The sequence below is a fragment of the Procambarus clarkii genome, chromosome 22 (genome assembly GCF_040958095.1).
Source record: "Procambarus clarkii isolate CNS0578487 chromosome 22, FALCON_Pclarkii_2.0, whole genome shotgun sequence".
NCBI lineage: Eukaryota > Metazoa > Arthropoda > Malacostraca > Decapoda > Cambaridae > Procambarus > Procambarus clarkii.
In genome coordinates, this window is record NC_091171.1 from 6,201,162 (window position 1) to 6,223,338 (window position 22,177).

The 22,177-nt window shown below is 47.8% G+C and overlaps 1 protein-coding gene across 1 annotated transcript; it reads left to right on the forward strand.

Annotated features, from left to right (window-relative positions):
* Window positions 1-971: 971 nt before the first annotated feature.
* LOC138367650 (tubulin alpha-1 chain) lies at window positions 972-11,633 on the forward strand. The gene is made up of 5 exons (XM_069329381.1): window positions 972-1,112; window positions 5,791-6,013; window positions 6,185-6,357; window positions 9,650-9,778; window positions 10,629-11,633. The coding sequence occupies exons 1-5, from the start codon at window positions 1,110-1,112 to the stop codon at window positions 11,454-11,456; spliced, it is 1,356 nt and encodes a 451-aa protein (XP_069185482.1). The 5' UTR covers window positions 972-1,109; the 3' UTR covers window positions 11,457-11,633.
* Window positions 11,634-22,177: the final 10,544 nt, after the last annotated feature.

Consider the following 22,177-nt stretch of genomic DNA (forward strand, 5'->3'; position numbering starts at 1 on the left):
CCTATCGATTTTATCAATTCCTGTTACTATTTTGTATGTAGTGATCATATCACCTCTTTTTCTTCTGTCTGTGTGTGTGTGTGTGTAGGTATATGTGTATATATGTATATATGTGTGTATTTGTATACAGGGTATATGGAAGCTGGTCAGAATTGCATTTCACTTTCCTAAACGCACATTAATGACATTATGTAAAAAGACACCTTGATCACTGTTTATGTAGAACAGACGTAAATCTGTGTTTTTATGTTTGTAGGTTAGCTTAGCATTTTAAAATCACTACAATCATCTTCTGTGGCAAATTGTTCAATAAATCAATGACATATGTTTATCAGATCTCTAAGCCTATCCATGGAGGATAGAAGAAACTGTATATATGCTGGTTGGCATTGTAAATGCGTGGCCACGTCTGTGGTAGAAAATAATAATAAAAAAGTATTCAGTAAAAGTAAAAACGTAATCTGCTGGTGTACAGATTCTCGAGCCCATTGGGCTCTATGTGTGTGTATATACACACACAAAGAGTCATGTATATACCAAATTAAATACGTACTTTAGTATGACAGGAAAGGAAGTATATTACGAGAATAGGAAAGATATTTGACGAGCCTGTAAGTACGGTGGATCACAAAATTATGACGCAAAGCACACATAGGCTAACACAGCAGCATACCAAAAGCTGGTAAATGTAAGACCAGCCGTATATCCCCCTAAGAGGTGGGGGGGGGGGGGGTGTGGAGGCATGAGGAATGATAATGGAACTTTTTGAATTTGACTCCACCACCTGCGTTCCCATAATGTATTCAACTGCCATTTTGTATGAGCATATTTATAAAAAATATTACTATCCACCATATTAAAGTACATATAACATTGTTAGTTAATGTGACTGAGTGAGGTGGTTGTAGGTATAATATACTTGTGTTGAGTGAAGGGTGTGGGAGCCGGCCAGACCTGCGCACTCCCGGGGGCCGGGTTCTGCGCACGTCACGTGACCCGAGCTTATAAATACGCGTGCAACGTGGCGCCATCATCCAATTGCGGGAACACCCAAGCTGCTCCTGTGAGACGGACCGAGTCTTCGTGTCTTACTACCAAATCCCTTCAAAATGGTGAGTTTAGAGATCAATATTTACGTTAGGAGCAGCTAGTGGAGGAGGAGGAGGCGTGTGTGGCGGGGCGGGCGGTGTTTACGGTGATGAGAGCAACAGGTGGGTGTGGCGGGCCGGGGTGTCGGCCTCCTGGGTTGACGGGGTGCTGTGGGGGCTGTACATGGGCCGGTGTGTTGGTGAGGTTTGGAGTAAAGTTTGTGGCGGCCCACAGTTGTAGCACCCCAGGTTTGTCCTCCCTGGTGTGGCGCCCCCCTAGTGTGGCCTCCCTGGCCGGCCGCACCATGATGGTCGCCGGCGGCCCTTGACGGGCTTCTCTCCTGCCTGAATTGCGCGTCTCCCGCCTCTTGCTCCGTCACCCTCACGATGCTCCAAGCCCGGAGATGGTGAGGCTTTAGGCTTTAACAAAACTTGGTTTCCTGGGAGGCTGTAGTCACGTCTGAGGTGAAAGTTGAGAGCATGAGAGAAAATGGCTGCGTGGTGTGGTGAGGGCCGGTCATGCTTGGCGGGGCTGTAGCCAGACTAATGGGGAGCGGTGATAAGCTTCACTGCCACACCCTTCTTCACGTTAGCTAATTGTTGTTGATTTACTCAAATTCAAGGTTAAGAGTTTTTGTTATTGCATGGTGGGGTAGGGTTGGGGAGTTATGGTAACGGGCAGGGAATGGTGGCGTGCTGCTCCCCGAGCCCCGGCACGTCTTGCCTCCCAGCATCCCTCTACTGTGGTGCCTCTTGCCTGGCTCATGAGTAACCACCATGATGGCAGGAGATCTTAAGATGGATGGAGATAGGGATGGATGAATGGGGAGGAAGAGATAGGGATGGATGAATGGGGAGGAAGAGATAGGGATGGATGAATGGGGAGGAAGAGATAGGGATGGATGAATGGGGAGGAAGAGATAGGGATGGATGAATGGGGAGGAAGAGATAGGGATGGATGAATGGGGAGGAAGAGATAGGGATGGATGAATGGGGAGGAAGAGATAGGGATGGATGAATGGGGAGGAAGAGATAGGGATGGATGAATGGGGAGGAAGAGATAGGGATGGATGAATGGGGAGGGAGAGATAGGGATGGATGAATGGGGAGGGAGAGATAGGGATGGATGAATGGGGAGGGAGAGATAGGGATGGATGAATGGGGAGGAAGAGATAGGGATGGATGAATGGGGAGGGAGAGATAGGGATGGATGAATGGGGAGGGAGAGATAGGGATGGATGATGGGGAGGGAGAGATAGGGATGGATGATGGGGAGGGAGAGATAGGGATGGATGATGGGGAGGGAGAGATAGGGATGGATGATGGGGAGGGAGAGATAGGGATGGATGATGGGGAGGGAGAGATAGGGATGGATGATGGGGAGGGAGAGATAGGGATGGATGATGGGGAGGGAGAGATAGGGATGGATGATGGGGAGGGAGAGATAGGGATGGATGATGGGGAGGGAGAGATAGGGATGGATGATGGGGAGGGAGAGATAGGGATGGATGGATGATGGGGAGGGAGAGATAGGGATGGATGGATGATGGGGAGGGAGAGATAGGGATGGATGGATGATGGGGAGGGAGAGATAGGGATGGATGGATGATGGGGAGGGAGAGATAGGGATGGATGGATGATGGGGAGGGAGAGATAGGGATGGATGGATGATGGGGAGGGAGAGATAGGGATGGATGGATGATGGGGAGGGAGAGATAGGGATGGATGGATGATGGGGAGGGAGAGATAGGGATGGATGGATGATGGGGAGGGAGAGATAGGGATGGATGGATGATGGGGAGGGAGAGATAGGGATGGATGGATGATGGGGAGGGAGAGATAGGGATGGATGGATGATGGGGAGGGAGAGATAGGGATGGATGGATGATGGGGAGGGAGAGATAGGGATGGATGGATGATGGGGAGGGAGAGATAGGGATGGATGGATGATGGGGAGGGAGAGATAGGGATGGATGGATGATGGGGAGGGAGAGATAGGGATGGATGGATGATGGGGAGGGAGAGATAGGGATGGATGGATGATGGGGAGGGAGAGATAGGGATGGATGGATGATGGGGAGGGAGAGATAGGGATGGATGGATGATGGGGAGGGAGAGATAGGGATGGATGGATGATGGGGAGGGAGAGATAGGGATGGATGGATGATGGGGAGGGAGAGATAGGGATGGATGGATGATGGGGAGGGAGAGATAGGGATGGATGGATGATGGGGAGGGAGAGATAGGGATGGATGGATGAATGGGGAGGAAGAGATAGGGATGGATGAATGGGGAGGAAGAGATAGGGATGGATGAATGGGGAGGAAGAGATAGGGATGGATGAATGGGGAGGGAGAGATAGGGATGGATGAATGGGGAGGGAGAGATAGGGATGGATGAATGGGGAGGGAGAGATAGGGATGGATGAATGGGGAGGGAGAGATAGGGATGGATGAATGGGGAGGGAGAGATAGGGATGGATGAATGGGGAGGGAGAGATAGGGATGGATGATGGGGAGGGAGAGATAGGGATGGATGATGGGGAGGGGGGGATAGGGATGGATGATGAGGGAGGGAGAGATAGGGATGGATGGATGATGGGGAGGGAGAGATAGGGATGGATGATGGGGAGGGAGAGATAGGGATGGATGAATGGGGAGGAAGAGATAGGGATGGATGAATGGGGAGGAAGAGATAGGGATGGATGATGGGGAGGGGGGGATAGGGATGGATGATGGGGAGGGATAGGGATGGATGATGGGGAGGGAGGGATAGGGATGGATGATGAGGAGGGAGGGATAGGGATGGATGATGAGGAGGGAGGGATAGGGATGGATGATGAGGGAGGGATGGGGATGGATGATGAGGAGGGAGGGATGGATGATGAGGAGGGAGGGATAGGGATGGATGATGAGGAGGGAGGGATAGGGATGGATGATGAGGGAGGGAGGGATAGGGATGGATGATGAGGAGGGATAGGGATGGATGATGGGGAGGGAGGGATAGGGATGGATGATGAGGAGGGAGGGATAGGGATGGATGATGAGGAGGGAGGGATAGGGATGGATGATGAGGAGGGAGGGAGGGATAGGGATGGATGATGGGGAGGGAGGGATAGGGATGGATGATGAGGAGGGAGGGATAGGGATGGATGATGAGGAGGGAGGGATAGGGATGGATGATGAGGAGGGAGGGAGGGATAGGGATGGATGATGAGGAGGGAGGGAGGGATAGGGATGGATGATGAGGAGGGAGGGAGGGATAGGGATGGATGAGGAGGGAGGGAGGGATAGGGATGGATGATGGGGAGGGAGGGATAGGGATGGATGATGAGGAGGGAGGGATAGGGATGGATGATGAGGAGGGAGGGATGGATGATGGGGAGGGAGGGATCTTCTTGAGGTTATCTCGATTTCTGGGCTTAGCGTCCCTGCGGCCCGGTCCTCGACCAGGCCTCCTTTTTGTTACACCCCCCCAGAAAGCAGTCCGTAGCAGCTGTCTTAACTCCTAGGTACCTATTTACTGCTAAATGGGGAGGAGGGAGAGATAGGTGGATGTATGGGGAGGGAGGGAATTAATAGAGAAAAGCGACTAGCCATTACGACTATAGCACTTGAAAGGGGTTAGGATAGGGATTTGCCCAACCACTTGGACTGTCTGGGATTAAACACCAACCTGCATGAAGCGAGACTGTCACTCTAACGTCTAGCCCAAGTCAGAGATGGGGGAGGTGAGGTGGTAATATTAAAGATCGGCATAAAGCCAAAGTTGGTTGTCTAAGTGTAATTTTTATAGTAATAGAACTTTTTTCTACATTGATGAATCTCATAAATGTGCATTTTGAGTAAAAACTAAAAATTTAGTACAATAAAAATGAAAACTGGACATGACATGCCAGTCATTACATTGAGCCTTTTCCTATTAATGTATAAGTCGAGTACTGGAATTGTGGAGGGCTGCAACTTAGAGGTACAGATTTATAAGAGGGTAGACCACTTGCATCAACCTATTCACCATCTAGTATTAAATTTTATTAAAACAAAATTAATATATTGTGCATTCAAAACCCATTGTAAACCGTTTAGCAGGTTAGTTTTCCTGACACTAAAATATCCATTAAAATTATTGAAAAATAGATGGGGGAATGTCTTAAAAATTAATATTGAAAATTTTCCCCCTCCCCTCTTTTCAAATCTAAAATTGGTTAGAGGAATCCAGTGGGTGGATGTAGTTGCTGCTTCGATCCATTATGTAGAAGCCTGGATTTTAAAGTTTACACTGTGTATGGTATTCTGCAAATTTGGATCACGGTTACGGATTTTTGGAGAGAACATTTGAATAGATCTTAATTTAGTTGTCACTCATAGCTGATCAAATGTCCCCAAGGGTAGCCAACTTTACATGTTCAGAACTGGAATGACTCGTACAGGTTTCTGAGCTTGTTTGATTGTGGCCCCCATGCACCTAATTTGATTCGATGAATCAAAAGCTTAAATTAGGAAAGCGACTTGAATGCAATACTCTACTGCAATATTAAATTTCTTACTGAATGGGGTTTATTAAATGGTTGTGTGGTCCACTGAAATTTATGCAACTAAATATATGAAAATAATGACAAAGGGGATTTAATTGAACATTTGCCTTTAAAGATAAAAAGTTGGCTAGATCAAGGTTCTTTTCTATAATCGTGATTTGTTTTCAGCGTGAGTGCATCTCCATCCATGTGGGCCAGGCTGGTGTCCAGATGGGCAATGCTTGCTGGGAGCTTTATTGCCTAGAACATGGTATCCAGCCTGATGGCCAGATGCCCTCTGACAAGACCATTGGGGTTGGTGATGATTCATTTAATACCTTCTTCAGTGAGACTGGATCTGGAAAACATGTCCCAAGAGCAGTGTTTGTTGATCTTGAACCATCGGTTGTTGGTAAGTAAACTTTATTGTTTTTTAAGCAAAGATGTAGCATATGATACACTAAATTATTTGAAACCATTATGAAGACAAAGCAAAAGTATGATTGTACATGTCCTCCGAATTGATTTTTCTTTTTTAACTTGGCAAGTGTTGAATTGTAATACAGTATCTTGCATTTTTCAGATGAAGTACGCACCGGAGTATATCGCCAGCTTTTCCATCCAGAGCAGCTTATCACAGGAAAGGAAGATGCCGCTAATAATTATGCTCGTGGACATTACACCATTGGCAAAGAAATTGTTGACGTGGTTCTTGATCGGATCCGTAAACTAGCAGACCAGTGCACTGGACTCCAGGTTGGTATTGGCTAGTAGAGTACTGTAATAAACGTCAATCATTGAATTAAAAAAAAACTTGTTTGACAAATGGGTTATAAGTCTAGAATTAAAATTACATTTATTTTTCATAACCTAAAAAACACTTAATACAGAAAGTTCAAGGCAGCACACTTGAAGATTTTTAGTGGGAGAATATAGTTGTCTAGTCAGACTGGTTTTGAGCTTCAAAGTCTAAAACTTTTGTTTCAGGTGAACTTTAGTACTGTACTATACATCGTTGACATGGTTAGCACTGTCTCTAAAGGGAAGGGTCTGGCTGCACCTGGTGTTTTCTAAAATAGATTTGTCGTATCTACTAGACGTTGTGGTTTCAGTGACTAATTTGGGAACAATAAGCAACTCGCACAAATAGTACCTGTGATGGAATTAATACAGTAAAATTAGTTTAATGTTGGGGGGTGAGTTGGGCAGTGCTATTTGGATTGGTCTGCAGAATGGTGCTGATCAGTTTTTTAAATAATGAAATGGTGTAATTTAAATGCGTACTCAAAATAGTTTCAGGTAGATTTTATAATTTTTAGGATTTTGCCTACTAATTTGATAATTTTATTAGTTATAGTTGTAACTAAGTCTTAAACCATTCTTGTACCATACTACTTGAAAAAAACTTAATCTTTAATGAACAGTAATTAAATGATAATTTTTTGTTAGACTGTAATGTAATTATTTGTTAGACTGTAATGTCTGTTTAGTTAGTGAGTGGCACTTAATTGCTTTGGTTCCTGGCATGTTTACGGGGGTGGGGGGAAGGAGTATCCCATTGCTGCATGCAGTTTGAAAAGACTTGACTAGTATGTATTAGCCGCTAAATATTTATATAATTCCCCTGAATTTACCAGCAGAGCCACCAGTTCTAGTGGCCTTGCTAGGGCCCAGGAAATGGGCAGCTTACTAAAGAAACCCCTCCCCCTCGTTATTGCATATTTTTCCAGCTAGGCGTTTCCGGGGTTTATTACTGAATGGATAGGAAAAAGCATTTGGTTTTTAGTCCAACATGGTGGCTCCAGTGAGCTCAAGGCCATATTCACTAGTTACAACCTTGAAACTGCCAGTATACCTCGAGACAGTGAGCAGTGGTGCTCCTGTTGTCTGCAGAAAATTTAATGTATCTTGTAATATTCTAAATGCCTAAAACATTCTGTGGGTATTATCACTAGACATCTGACAATCATTTACCGTATTAGAAAAGTTGTAACATGTTTGGCTGCTCTCCTGGACATTAATACAAAAATTGGTAGCATGTTGGCTAAGGACCATTGGTGAATTTTATTACAGTTTGAGATGATCATCGATGTCTAGTTGTAGTGTTTTGGGTCCTTACGTGCAACAGTTTATTAGTTGACTGACTTCTGGTATATTTTCTGCTTTACATTTCTCCACAGCAACTGTCCTTTTTGAAGGTGGTCTGTGTTTATAGTAGTAGTGCAGATGTGGCTGCACTTGACTTGTACAGCTGAATGACGGCTTCTCTTCTCCTTAGTCAGATTTTTTTTATTCATTAAATTTGGATTTGATAAAAAAAAATCTGTACCCGTGTATTTTTTATCTTATCAGGCCTATAAAGTTTGTCATGCTTCCAACAGTGGTGTTGCCAATACACAGTTCCTCTTCTCTGAGTATTCAGTACATTTGGGCTTTTCTGTCCTTATCATTTATGATAAGGAAATGTTCAAGGACTGTCCTTGAACATTTAATTCTCTATGAATAAATAGTACATTTGGAAGTCGCTCAATGGTGGTCTAGTTTGACCTTAACTTGCTTTAAATGCAATGTATCAGTAACTGGTGTCTAAACATTGCTTCTGGCAGCTACTTGATCTTCACTAGTTTTGTTTTGATCATGTGTGGTTTTTCTTTATATTTAGCTTAGGAAGATCCTTGACTGGTCCTGTAAGTATTGTGGCTAGCTTCTTATTACTCTAGTTTTAAATGGTGTTGAACATGGTTGTCATGCTGTCTGATAACAAATTGTAGCTCTTGTATGTTTTCAAGCACTTCGGCAGTTCACTGCCTAATGTCTGATATAAAAATTTTGAATTCAAAATTTATTCAAATCATTTCCCCTAAATCATTGAGTGATTTAATTAAGGGAAACCGTGATAATGGTTTCCTAGTGTTGGTTTTGGGGCTTAGCGTCCCTGTGGCCCGGTCCCAGATCATTTTGTTGCTGGACTGGTCAACCAGGCTGTTGGATGTGGTTGCCCGCAGCCTGACGTATGAGTCACAGCCTGGTTGATAGGTATAATTTGGAGGTGTTCACGAGTTCTCTCAAACACTGTGAGGGGTCAGCCAATTATGTCCCTTGTGCATAGTGGAAGCAAGTTGAACAGTCTCGGGCCTCTGATGTTTGTAATTCTCTCAGGATACCTATTGCACCTCTGCTTTTCAGCAGGCACATCCTACCATGCCTCTTGTGTGTACAGGTTTGGGACCAGCTCCTCTTATTATTTTCCATGTGTAAATTATTGTCTCCCCCAGCCTGTACTCGAGAATACAGATTTGGCCATTTTAGTCGGTCATAATAGTTTAGATGTTTTACCGGGTGAATTCTAACAGGATCTCTGTACGCTCTCCAGGTCAGCAATTTCTCCAACTTTAAAAGGGGCTGTCATTGTGCAACAATATTCTACTCTTAGAGAGCACTAGCATCTCTAATCTGTATCATCATTGGTATAGCATCTTTAATCTGAAAAGTGTGCATTATCCAACCTCTCATTTTTCTTGCAGTTGTGAAGGCTACTTTGTGTTCCTTAAGGGTAAATGGACTCATTATTGTTTATGAAGTACTGTGTAAATTACTTGAGGTAGGAGTTTGTATCCATTTCCCTGCCTATAATGTGTAATTTGGTACAGCATCTTGACAAAACTTTTCTGTAGCACTTGGTCAGCACTTAATGGTTTCCATTCTTGTGTACGTGGAAAAAGTAATTGGCAAGTAGTGTGACAATCTTCATAAGGAATATTTTGGATTGTCCCTAAAATGAACTTGACAAGTGGTGTATGAATGTTAGGTAATTAAGTTATGGCTGAAACTAACTACAGTAGTTTTGGGTAAAATGAAAGCTAATGACATGCTGCACAAATGTGCATTATATTTATTTTGGTTAGGAAATTTAAATTTACAGGATTTGGCTCGATGGGTTATCTGCATTGTGATCTTGTATATTTTAATTTATTTATACTGTATATATTTATATATTTTGCAAATTTTCAACAGTTAAGATTTTAATTAACACAATGTTCCATTTCAGGGCTTCCTAATCTTCCATTCGTTTGGTGGTGGTACTGGTTCAGGTTTCACCTCACTGTTGATGGAACGCCTGTCTGTAGACTATGGCAAGAAGAGCAAGCTTGAATTTGCCATATACCCAGCACCCCAAGTAAGTTTTTGTTCTTTAAAATACAGTACATCAAGTATCCTCGTATGGGGGCGTTGGTACCCCAAGTTGAGATGGCTGGAAAATGTGTTTTGGTATCGACTCCATCCTGTGTTGGTACTGGACTGGAATGATCAGTGTTATTGGGCCATGTGTCCCACATAAGGCAGATATTAAAGCCCAACCTCCTGTTTACATAGTATTAGGCTAACAATGTAGACATTGACTTTAAAAGGCAATTTGTTCTAGAATGTGCCAAGCCATTATGACTATAGCACTTTGAATTAATAAAGATTTGGGATGGGATGGGGAGAAAAAGCAATTGCTGAAGCATAAATTGTTTAATTTGGTTATAAACAAATTTTCTATACCTTGGCATAAGAAAATAAATACTTCCTACCAGGGACAAAAAAGTTAACATGGTGAATTAGTATTGTATATGAGGTGGAGAAAAGGATGTGTGCGTGAATAAGAGATAGAATAGAATTAAATCTGGAAAAGTCTCCATATTTTGAGTATGAGGTCTCATTATATTGCAGATTAGTCAGGTTCTAGTCTTTTTAAGACATGGTTCACTTTTTTTAGCTGCAATAATTTCTTTGTGCAATTTTTAAGATTTGTTGGCAAATCAACAAATAAGTTTCTTGGGTAGGGAAATTTAATGGGTAAGGTTTTAAGTATAACTAGTCTGGTATACCATGAAGTTATATTGCAGCTTCTAGGTTTTAGTTTTATACTTTTCAGCCATTAGTGAAGGCAGTATATATTGTTTAGTACTTTCATGCCACCATTTGAGTATCAACATATATTGTGCATATAAAGGTTCTGATGTTTTCTTTTTTCCTCCCCATAGGTTGCTACTGCTGTTGTTGAACCTTACAACTCCATCCTGACAACCCACACAACTCTAGAACACTCCGATTGTGCTTTTATGGTAGATAATGAAGCCATTTATGATATTTGTCGCAGGAACTTGGATATTGAACGTCCTTCGTATACAAACCTGAACCGTCTTATTGGTCAGATTGTGTCTTCCATTACGGCTTCCCTCCGATTTGATGGTGCCTTGAATGTTGATTTGACTGAATTCCAGACAAATTTAGTGCCTTATCCAAGAATTCACTTCCCTCTTGTAACTTATGCTCCTGTTATTTCTGCGGAGAAGGCATACCATGAGCAGCTTTCTGTGGCAGAAATCACCAATGCCTGCTTTGAACCGGCTAACCAGATGGTCAAGTGTGATCCTCGACATGGAAAGTACATGGCCTGCTGTCTCTTGTACAGGGGTGATGTTGTGCCCAAAGATGTTAATGCTGCCATTGCCTCAATTAAGACAAAACGAACCATCCAGTTTGTTGACTGGTGTCCCACAGGTTTCAAGGTTGGCATTAATTACCAGCCACCAACGGTCGTTCCAGGAGCTGACTTAGCAAAGGTGTCACGTGCTGTGTGCATGTTGTCCAACACCACAGCTATTGCAGAGGCATGGGCTCGTCTTGACCACAAGTTTGACTTGATGTATGCCAAGCGTGCCTTTGTTCACTGGTATGTGGGAGAGGGCATGGAAGAGGGAGAGTTCACTGAAGCCCGTGAAGACTTGGCAGCACTGGAGAAGGATTATGAGGAAGTGGGCATGGACTCTGCTGACGGTGAAGATGTTGAAGATGGAGATGAATATTAAAGGAAAATTTATTCTCATTTACATACCGCAGTATTAGGTTTCTACTACACTTTCAGATACTGGAGCTTCACATTCCTGAATAGCCATACAAATACTTTCAGCCATACATTGATTATTTTTTTATGAACAAATAATTCTAAAGTTCAAATTTTTCATTTATTAAATTCTTTAATTTGATGTGATTAGTTTACTATCCTTTGACAACCTGAATGATGATTGGACAGAATGTTTAGTCTGAAAAGAAGGAACTAGTAAGTTTTGACATTGCACGTATATAACAGTGATTAGCAATTTGGTAGAGAAAGTACAGAGTTGATCACTGGCAAAACTTAGTAAACTGTGAATACGTTAGTGGGGCTAATACGCAATTGTGTAATGTGTACCTAAAGCTTTTTGACATATCCACTAAAAAGGCAAACCAATTGCGTTATTTGGTATAGTTTATTAATTACAACAATACAATACAATTTTATTTAGGTAAGGTACATACATTCAATAAATAATTACAAGGATTGTTTAACTTATAGGTATAGCTAGTACATACAATGCCTAAAGCCACTATTACGCAAAGCGTTTCGGGCATGATAAACTTAAATGACAAGCTTAATACTAATTGAGTAGAATGAAAACATAGATGAAAAAGCAGCACAAATACAATTATGTCGACAAACAGCGCTCTTTAAAGAAAAAAACAGACTGACAATAGAAGGGTAAGGTAGGTTACAGGGAATTTATTAGGTATAGCTTCGCTTTTAACTTAAACTGGTTGAGAGAGGTACAGTCTTTAACATGGTTGGGAAGGTCATTCCACATTCTGGGCCCCTTGATTTGTAAAGCATTACTAGTTTGATTAAGTCGTACTCTAGGAATATCAAAACTATTTCTGGTGTGATGCTCATGGGTTCTGATACAACCTTCTATGAAGCTTTTGAGATCAGGATTGGCATTATAGTTTAGCGTTTTATATATATATAATACACATGAGAGAATGTGCAGTGACTTAATGTCTAACATATTCAGAGATTTAAGTAGGGGTACCGAGTGATGTCTGGGGCCAGAATTGGATATTGTCCTAATAGCAGCTTTGTGTTGAGTAATTAGAGGACGTAAGTGATTTCGGGTAGTAGAGCCCCAAGCACAAATACCATAGTTGAGATATGGATAGATAAGGGAGTAATAGAGTCACCAGGGCAGGGCGTGGTACATAATATCTGATCTTAGAAAGAATGCCCACAGTTTTTGAAACTTTTTTTGATGTTTAGAATGTGTCCCTGGAAATTAAGCTTGTGGTCAATGAGAATGCCAAGGAATTTGCCATCTAATTTGTTACAATTTTTAATTTTTAATTATCCGTCCACATTAACGATGTGATGAAGAATGACTGATTAATCAAATTAGAATCTACCTCTAGCCAACCTCCAATCGCTGCCTGTCTGTAGAACAACGGTGTTCATGCAAGGTGGTGTTCAATCTCCGACCGTCCAAGTGGTTGGGCACCATGTTTTTCCCCCGTTCCATCCCAAATATTTATCCTACCCCCCTTCAAAGTGATAGTCGTAATGGCTTGGTCCTTTCCCTTGATAATTGCAGACAAAAATTACCACCCATCGTCATTTCTTAGAGGTGTAAATAGTTGCATCCTGGTAACGATAAATTTCATTTTTTCCATTGGCGAATATGTCACCGACTATGAGAATAGTATTATTTTTGAATGTAGGTAAAGATTTTTTTTTATTGGTATTATTCCTCTAGTGAGGCTTGCAATCTGATGGTATTGGAAGGCATAGAAAGTACAGAAGTTAATATTTTTTTTTAGTTGAATAACGTCTTGACAACGCATTATGCCTCACACGGGCCTGATAGCTGAGTGGACAGCGCTCAACATGCGTGGACATAAGTAGGTATGTTTGCGGGTTCGGTCCCCCAGTGGAGGCGGATATAAATGAGCAGTTTTTCGCCCTGATACCTGTCCACCTAGCAGTAAATAGGTACCTGGGAGTATGACGGCTGTTATCCTGATGGGATAACAAAGAGGAGGACCGGGCCGCGGGGACTTAAGGGACCAGATTAGTTTATTAAAAGTTGTTCAATGTCAACCAATATTTTTTGACTAGTTGTATATGAAAAGGGCTGCAATTGTTCAAAGTTTCAGTACTGCAGCCTAAATAGAAAAGAGGATTTTTTTTTTTTTTATATATATATAAAGAATATTGCATTTTCAAGTGTGTGTATACAACCACACGTTTCAGATATAACCATTCTGACACATCATATAATAAAGGATCTGTAGTTTCCAAAACCAGTTTAGTTTTCCTAATACAAAGTCAAAGTCCCCCCCCCCCAAAAAAAAAAATATACAAATGTAACTTTTATTGCTATTATAAAATCAATAAATGAACTTAGGAAAAAATGCTTTTTACAGATTTGTAGAGACAAACTTTACATATAAGTTTTATATAAATTGAATAAAAAATGAGTTATATGAACGTTTGTTACTTGAAATAAATAAGTCAAATACAGTCTAAGGTGCTGCAATCTGTGGCTGAGGTTGACATCAACCAATTTCCTGGCCCCCTTGGCATCCTTACAGATAGGCTTACGTGCCGTCAGGTGTATAAGTTGTATGCAAATCATCCGATAAACAAATAAAAATTGAAAAAAATCGATTATATATTTTTAACTTAATTTCTTTTTAATAAAACTGATATATATATATTAAAACTGATATATATATATATATATATATATATATATATATATATATATATATATATATATATATATATATATATATATATATATATATATATATATATATATATATATATATATATATATATATATATATATATATATATATATATATATATATATATATATATATATATATATATATATATATATATATATATATATATATATATATATATATATATATATATATATATATATATATATATATATATATATATATATATATATATATATATATATATATATATATATATATATATATATATATATATATATATATATATATATATATATATATATATATATATATATATATATATATATATATATATATATATATATATATATATATATATATATATATATATATATATATATATATATATATATATATATATATATATATATATATATATATATCAGCATATATATATATGCTATTGTGATAGCTGAGAGTCATAGACATGATTTCAGTTGACACTTTTGTTTGACAATCGTTTTTAACCATTTTGGGAAATGTATGACACCTAATTCAATATTTTTTCCCCTTCCTATCTATGCTACGATGCAGAGACTTGGACCAGATAAACCCCTTTTCCCAAACCCCAGTATAAATTTTACTATACAGTTAGTCGCATACAAGCGTTTGTCCGCTTTCGACAAGTAGTTAAGATCGATCGTTCAAATAAGTATTCTTATCTTCAAAGGGAAAAGTATCTACATAATGGTATAGTATATAAGGCTCGTCTTTCCTCACGTGCATTACGGGCTCACTATAGCCTGTGCTACATGGACATCTCGTTCAGAGTAGCTAAATCTAAAACAACTCAGCAAGTGCAAGGCTGCCGTTGGTAGGGGCGGCGGTGGTGAGGGCGCCACCCGCCCGTGTTTCACCTGTTGTCTCCACCCTCTTGATGCGTCAGTTTGTGTCCTTACCCCGTGCTAAAAGTGTATTCTTACATATACAAGCATTTTCAAGTAAGTTTTGGGGTTTTCTTTTGATTGTTACTTTCAAGCAAGTTTTCGTTTAGTAACAGAATTTTAAGTAATCCAAAGAAATACACTTTGCTATTGGGTTTATCATGCTGTTGACTTGCAGTGGCTATTTTTGCAATTTTACGTTATTCTATATCAACCACGGAACTTCACAGATTCAGCAAGATCCTGCGTGTCCACTGAATATTTGTCTGGTTTGTTGGTGGTAAACCTCGAAAGCTAACGCCTCCATGACATTGTACCTTCCAACGGCAGGTGCTGCTTTCAAGCTGGATAGTCTTGCATTTATGAGGCTTAATGTCTTGCATTGCTTCACCCCACCTGGGCAGTGCCCAGTGCCCCACATCCTTCACCCCACCTGGGCAGTGCCCCACATGCTTCACCCCACCTGGGCAGTGCCCCACATGCTTCACACCACCTGGGCAGTGCCCCACATGCTTCACACCACCTGGGCAGTGCCCAGTGCCCCACATGCTTCACCCCACCTGGGCAGTGCCCAGTGCCCCACATGCTTCACCCCACCTGGGCAGTGCCCCACATGCTTCACCCCACCTGGGCAGTGCCCCACATGCTTCACACCACCTGGGCAGTGCCCAGTGCCCCACATGCTTCACCCCACCTGGGCAGTGCCCAGTGCCCCACATGCTTCACCCCACCTGGGCAGTGCCCAGTGCCCCACATGCTTCACCCCACCTGGGCAGTGCCCAGTGCCCCACATGCTTCACCCCACCTGGGCAGTGCCCAGTGCCCCACATGCTTCACCCCACCTGGGCAGTGCCCAGTGCCCCACATGCTTCACCCCACCTGGGCAGTGCCCCACATGCTTCACCCCACCTGGGCAGTGCCCAGTGCCCCACATGCTTCACCCCACCTGGGCAGTGCCCAGTGCCCCACATGCTTCACCCCACCTGGGCAGTGCCCAGTGCCCCACATGCTTCACCCCACCTGGGCAGTGCCCCACATGCTTCACCCCACCTGGGCAGTGCCCAGTGCCCCACATGCTTCACCCCACCTGGGCAGTGCCCAGTGCCCCACATGCTTCACCCCACCTGGGCAGTGCCCAGTGCCCCACATGCTTCACCCCACCTGGGCAGTGCCCAGTGCCCCACATGCTTCACCCCACCTGGGCAGTGCCCAGTGCCCCACATGCTTCACCCCACCAGGGCAGTGCCCCACATGCTTCACCCCACCTGGGCAGTGCCCAGTGCCCCACATGCTTCACCCCACCTGGGCAGTGCCCCACATGCTTCACCCCACCTGGGCAGTGCCCCACATGCTTCACCCCACCTGGGCAGTGCCCCACATGCTTCACCCCACCTGGGCAGTGCCCCACATGCTTCACCCCACCTGGGCAGTGCCCCACATGCTTCACCCCACCTGGGCAGTGCCCCACATGCTTCACCCCACCTGGGCAGTGCCCCACATGCTTCACCCCACCTGGGCAGTGCCCCACATGCTTCACCCCACCTGGGCAGTGCCCCACATGCTTCACCCCACCTGGGCAGTGCCCCATATGCTTCACCCCACCTGGGCAGTGCCCCACATGCTTCACCCCACCTGGCCAGTGCCCCACATGCTTCACCCCACCTGGGCAGTGCCCCACATGCTTCACCCCACCTGGGCAGTGCCCCACATGCTTCACCCCACCTGGCCAGTGCCCCACATGCTTCACCCCACCTGGGCAGTGCCCCACATGCTTCACCCCACCTGGGCAGTGCCCCACATGCTTCACCCCACCTGGCCAGTGCCCCACATGCTTCACCCCACCTGGGCAGTGCCCCACATGCTTCACCCCACCTGGGCAGTGCCCAGTGCCCCACATGCTTCACCCCACCTGGCCAGTGCCCCACATGCTTCACCCCACCTGGGCAGTGCCTAGTGCCCCACATGCTTCACCCCACCTGGGCAGTGCCCCACATGCTTCACCCCACCTGGGCAGTGCCCCACATGCTTCACCCCACCTGGGCAGTGCCCAGTGCCCCACATGCTTCACCCCACCTGGGCAGTGCCCAGTGCCCCACATGCTTCACCCCACCTGGGCAGTGCCCAGTGCCCCACATGCTTCACCCCACCTGGGCAGTGCCCAGTGCCCCACATGCTTCACCCCACCTGGGCAGTGCCCAGTGCCCCACATGCTTCACCCCACCTGGGCAGTGCCCAGTGCCCCACATGCTTCACCCCACCTGGGCAGTGCCCCACATGCTTCACCCCACCTGGGCAGTGCCCAGTGCCCCACATGCTTCACCCCACCTGGGCAGTGCCCAGTGCCCCACATGCTTCACCCCACCTGGGCAGTGCCCAGTGCCCCACATGCTTCACCCCACCTGGGCAGTGCCCCACATGCTTCACCCCACCTGGGCAGTGCCCCACATGCTTCACCCCACCTGGGCAGTGCCCCACATGCTTCACCCCACCTGGGCAGTGCCCCACATGCTTCACCCCACCTGGGCAGTGCCCCACATGCTTCACCCCACCTGGGCAGTGCCCCACATGCTTCACCCCACCTGGGCAGTGCCCCACATGCTTCACCCCACCTGGGCAGGTGCCCCACATGCTTCACCCCACCTGGGCAGTGCCCCACATGCTTCACCCCACCTGGGCAGTGCCCCACATGCTTCACCCCACCTGGGCAGTGCCCCACATGCTTCACCCCACCTGGGCCAGTGCCCCACATGCTTCACCCCACCTGGGCAGTGCCCCACATGCTTCACCCCACCTGGGCAGTGCCCCACATGCTTCACCCCACCTGGCCAGTGCCCCACATGCTTCACCCCACCTGGGCAGTGCCCCACATGCTTCACCCCACCTGGGCAGTGCCCCACATGCTTCACCCCACCTGGACAGTGCCCCACATGCTTCACCCCACCTGGGCAGTGCCCCACATGCTTCACCCCACCTGGGCAGTGCCCCACATGCTTCACCCCACCTGGCCAGTGCCCCACATGCTTCACCCCACCTGGCAGTGCCCCACATGCTTCACCCCACCTGGGCAGTGCCCAGTGCCCCACATGCTTCACCCCACCTGGCCAGTGCCCCACATGCTTCACCCCACCTGGGCAGTGCCTAGTGCCCCACATGCTTCACCCCACCTGGGCAGTGCCCCACATGCTTCACCCCACCTGGGCAGTGCCCCACATGCTTCACCCCACCTGGGCAGTGCCCAGTGCCCCACATGCTTCACCCCACCTGGGCAGTGCCCAGTGCCCCACATGCTTCACCCCACCTGGGCAGTGCCCAGTGCCCCACATGCTTCACCCCACCTGGGCAGTGCCCAGTGCCCCACATGCTTCACCCCACCTGGGCAGTGCCCAGTGCCCCACATGCTTCACCCCACCTGGGCAGTGCCCAGTGCCCCACATGCTTCACCCCACCTGGGCAGTGCCCCACATGCTTCACCCCACCTGGGCAGTGCCCCACATGCTTCACCCCACCTGGGCAGTGCCCAGTGCCCACATGCTTCACCCCACCTGGGCAGTGCCCAGTGCCCCACATGCTTCACCCCACCTGGGCAGTGCCCCACATGCTTCACCCCACCTGGGCAGTGCCCCACATGCTTCACCCCACCTGGGCAGTGCCCCACATGCTTCACCCCACCTGGGCAGTGCCCCACATGCTTCACCCCACCTGGGCAGTGCCCCACATGCTTCACCCCACCTGGGCAGTGCCCCACATGCTTCACCCCACCTGGGCAGTGCCCCACATGCTTCACCCCACCTGGGCAGTGCCCCACATGCTTCACCCCACCTGGGCAGTGCCCCACATGCTTCACCCCACCTGGGCAGTGCCCCACATGCTTCACCCCACCTGGGCAGTGCCCCACATGCTTCACCCCACCTGGGCAGTGCCCCACATGCTTCACCCCACCTGGGCAGTGCCCCACATGCTTCACCCCACCTGGCCAGTGCCCCACATGCTTCACCCCACCTGGGCAGTGCCCCACATGCTTCACCCCACCTGGGCAGTGCCCCACATGCTTCACCCCACCTGGCCAGTGCCCCACATGCTTCACCCCACCTGGGCAGTGCCCCACATGCTTCACCCCACCTGGGCAGTGCCCCACATGCTTCACCCCACCTGGCCAGTGCCCCACATGCTTCACCCCACCTGGGCAGTGCCCCACATGCTTCACCCCACCTGGGCAGTGCCCAGTGCCCCACATGCTTCACCCCACCTGGCCAGTGCCCCACATGCTTCACCCACCTGGCAGTGCCTAGTGCCCCACATGCTTCACCCCACCTGGGCAGTGCCCCACATGCTTCACCCCACCTGGGCAGTGCCCCACATGCTTCACACCCACCTGGGCAGTGCCCCACATGCTTCACCCCACCTGGGCAGTGCCCAGTGGCCCCACATGCTTCACCCCACCTGGGCAGTGCCCAGTGCCCCACATGCTTCACCCCACCTGGGCAGTGCCCCACATGCTTCACCCCACCTGGGCAGTGCCCCACATGCTTCACCCCACCTGGGCAGTGCCCCACATTGCTTCACCCCACCTGGGGCAGTGCCCAGTGCCCCACATGCTTCACCCCACCTGGGCAGTGCCCCACATGCTTCACCCCACCTGGCAGTGCCCCACATGCTTCACCCCACCTGGGCAGTGGCCCCACATGCTTCACCCCACCTGGGCAGTGCCCCACATGCTTCACCCCACCTGGGCAGTGCCCCACATGCTTCACCCCACCTGGGCAGTGCCCCACATGCTTCACCCCACCTGGGCAGTGCCCCACATGCTTCACCCCACCTGGGCAGTGCCCCACATGCTTCACCCCACCTGGGCAGTGCCCCACATGCTTCACCCCACCTGGGCAGTGCCCCACATGCTTCACCCCACCTGGGCAGTGCCCCACATGCTTCACCCCACCTGGGCAGTGCCCCACATGCTTCACCCCACCTGGGCAGTGCCCCACATGCTTCACCCCACCTGGGCAGTGCCCCACATGCTTCACCCCACCTGGGCAGTGCCCCACATGCTTCACCCCACCTGGGCAGTGCTCAGTGCCCCACATGCTTCACCCCACCTGGGCAGTGCCCCACATGCTTCACCCCACCTGGCCAGTGCCCCACATGCTTCACCCCACCCTGGGCAGTGCCCCCACATGCTTCACCCCACCTGGCCAGTGCCCCACATGCTTCACCCCACCTGGGCAGTGCCCCACATGCTTCACCCCACCTGGGCAGTGCCCCACATGCTTCACCCCACCTGGCCAGTGCCCCACATGCTTCACACCCCACCTGGGCAGTGCCCCACATGCTTCACCCCACCTGGGCAGTGCCCCACATGCTTCACCCCACCTGGCCAGTGCCCCACATGCTTCACCCCCACCTGGGCAGTTGCCCCACATGCTTCACCCCACCTGGCAGTGCCCAGTGCCCCACATGCTTCACCCCACCTGGCCAGTGCCCCACATGCTTCACCCCACCTGGGCAGTGCCTAGTGCCCCACATGCTTCACCCCACCTGGGCAGTGCCCCACATGCTTCACCCCACCTGGGCAGTGCCCAGTGCCCCACATGCTTCACCCCACCTGGGGCAGTGCCCAGTGCCCCACATGCTTCACCCCACCTGGGCAGTGCCCCACATGCTTCACCCCAACCTGGGCAGTGCCCCACATGCTTCACCACCCCACCTGGGCAGTGCCCCACATGCTTCACCCCACCTGGGCAGTGCCCCACATGCTTCACCCCACCTGGGCAGTGCCCCACATGCTTCACCCCACCTGGGCAGTGCCCCACATGCTTCACCCCACCTGGGCAGTGCCCAGTGCCCCACATGCTTCACCCCACCTGGGCAGTGCCCCACATGCTTCACCCCACCTGGCCAGTGCCCCACATGCTTCACCCCACCTGGGCAGTGCCCCACATGCTTCACCCCACCTGGGCAGTGCCCCACATGCTTCACCCCACCTGGCCAGTGCCCCACATGCTTCACCCCACCTGGGCAGTGCCCCACATGCCTCACCCCACCTGGGCAGTGCCCAGTGCCCCACATGCTTCACCCCACCTGGCCAGTGCCCCACATGCTTCACCCCACCTGGGCAGTGCCTAGTGCCCCACATGCTTCACCCCACCTGGGCAGTGCCCCACATGCTTCACCCCACCTGGGCAGTGCCTAGTGCCCCACATGCTTCACCCCACCTGGGCAGTGCCCAGTGCCCCACATGCTTCACCCCACCTGGGCAGTGCCCCACATGCTTCACCCCACCTGGGCAGTGCCCAGTGCCCCACATGCTTCACCCCACCTGGGCAGTGCCCCACATGCTTCACCCCACCTGGGCAGTGCCCAGTGCCCCACATGCTTCACCCCACCAGGTTAACTTCCTGCCTTATTTTGATAATTACTTGCTTACATTTAATGACCAGATAATCAATCACTACACATTTAGATAAATCTCGTTCTGTCAGGGACAGACAGTCTGTGTGTATGTGTTATGTTGACCAGACCACACACTAGAAGTTGAAGGGACGACGACGTTTCGGTCCGTCCTGGACCATTCTCAAGTCGATTGTGATGAGGACAGGTAGGGACAGGCAATAAATAGGCAAGAGAGAGCTGAGGAGGAAAGTAAGGTGTAGGGGATAGTAGTAATAATGAGAACTGCAGAAAGCCTATTGGCCCATACGAGGCAGCTCCTATTATAACCACCGAAGGAGATAGTAATAGGAATAAGAAGAGGATAGCAAGGGAGCGTAGGAGAAGACAATGAACAGAAAAAATGGTAGATTCTAAGGGTAGAGGCCAAGATTCTAAACACTTTTTCTGTGCAGCGTTTATAATTGCTATCATGAGGTTCTTGATGTCGATCTTGCAGAAGTTTTCAAGTGCTTGAAGAGCATACTTTGAGATATTATTCCCCTCCTGTGTTTTTAATGTATTGGGAGCTAGTGGTAGTGCTTCTTGAGGTTATCTTGAGATGATTTCGGGGTTTATTTTTTTAGTGTCCCCGCGGCCCGGTCCTCGACCAGGCCTCCACC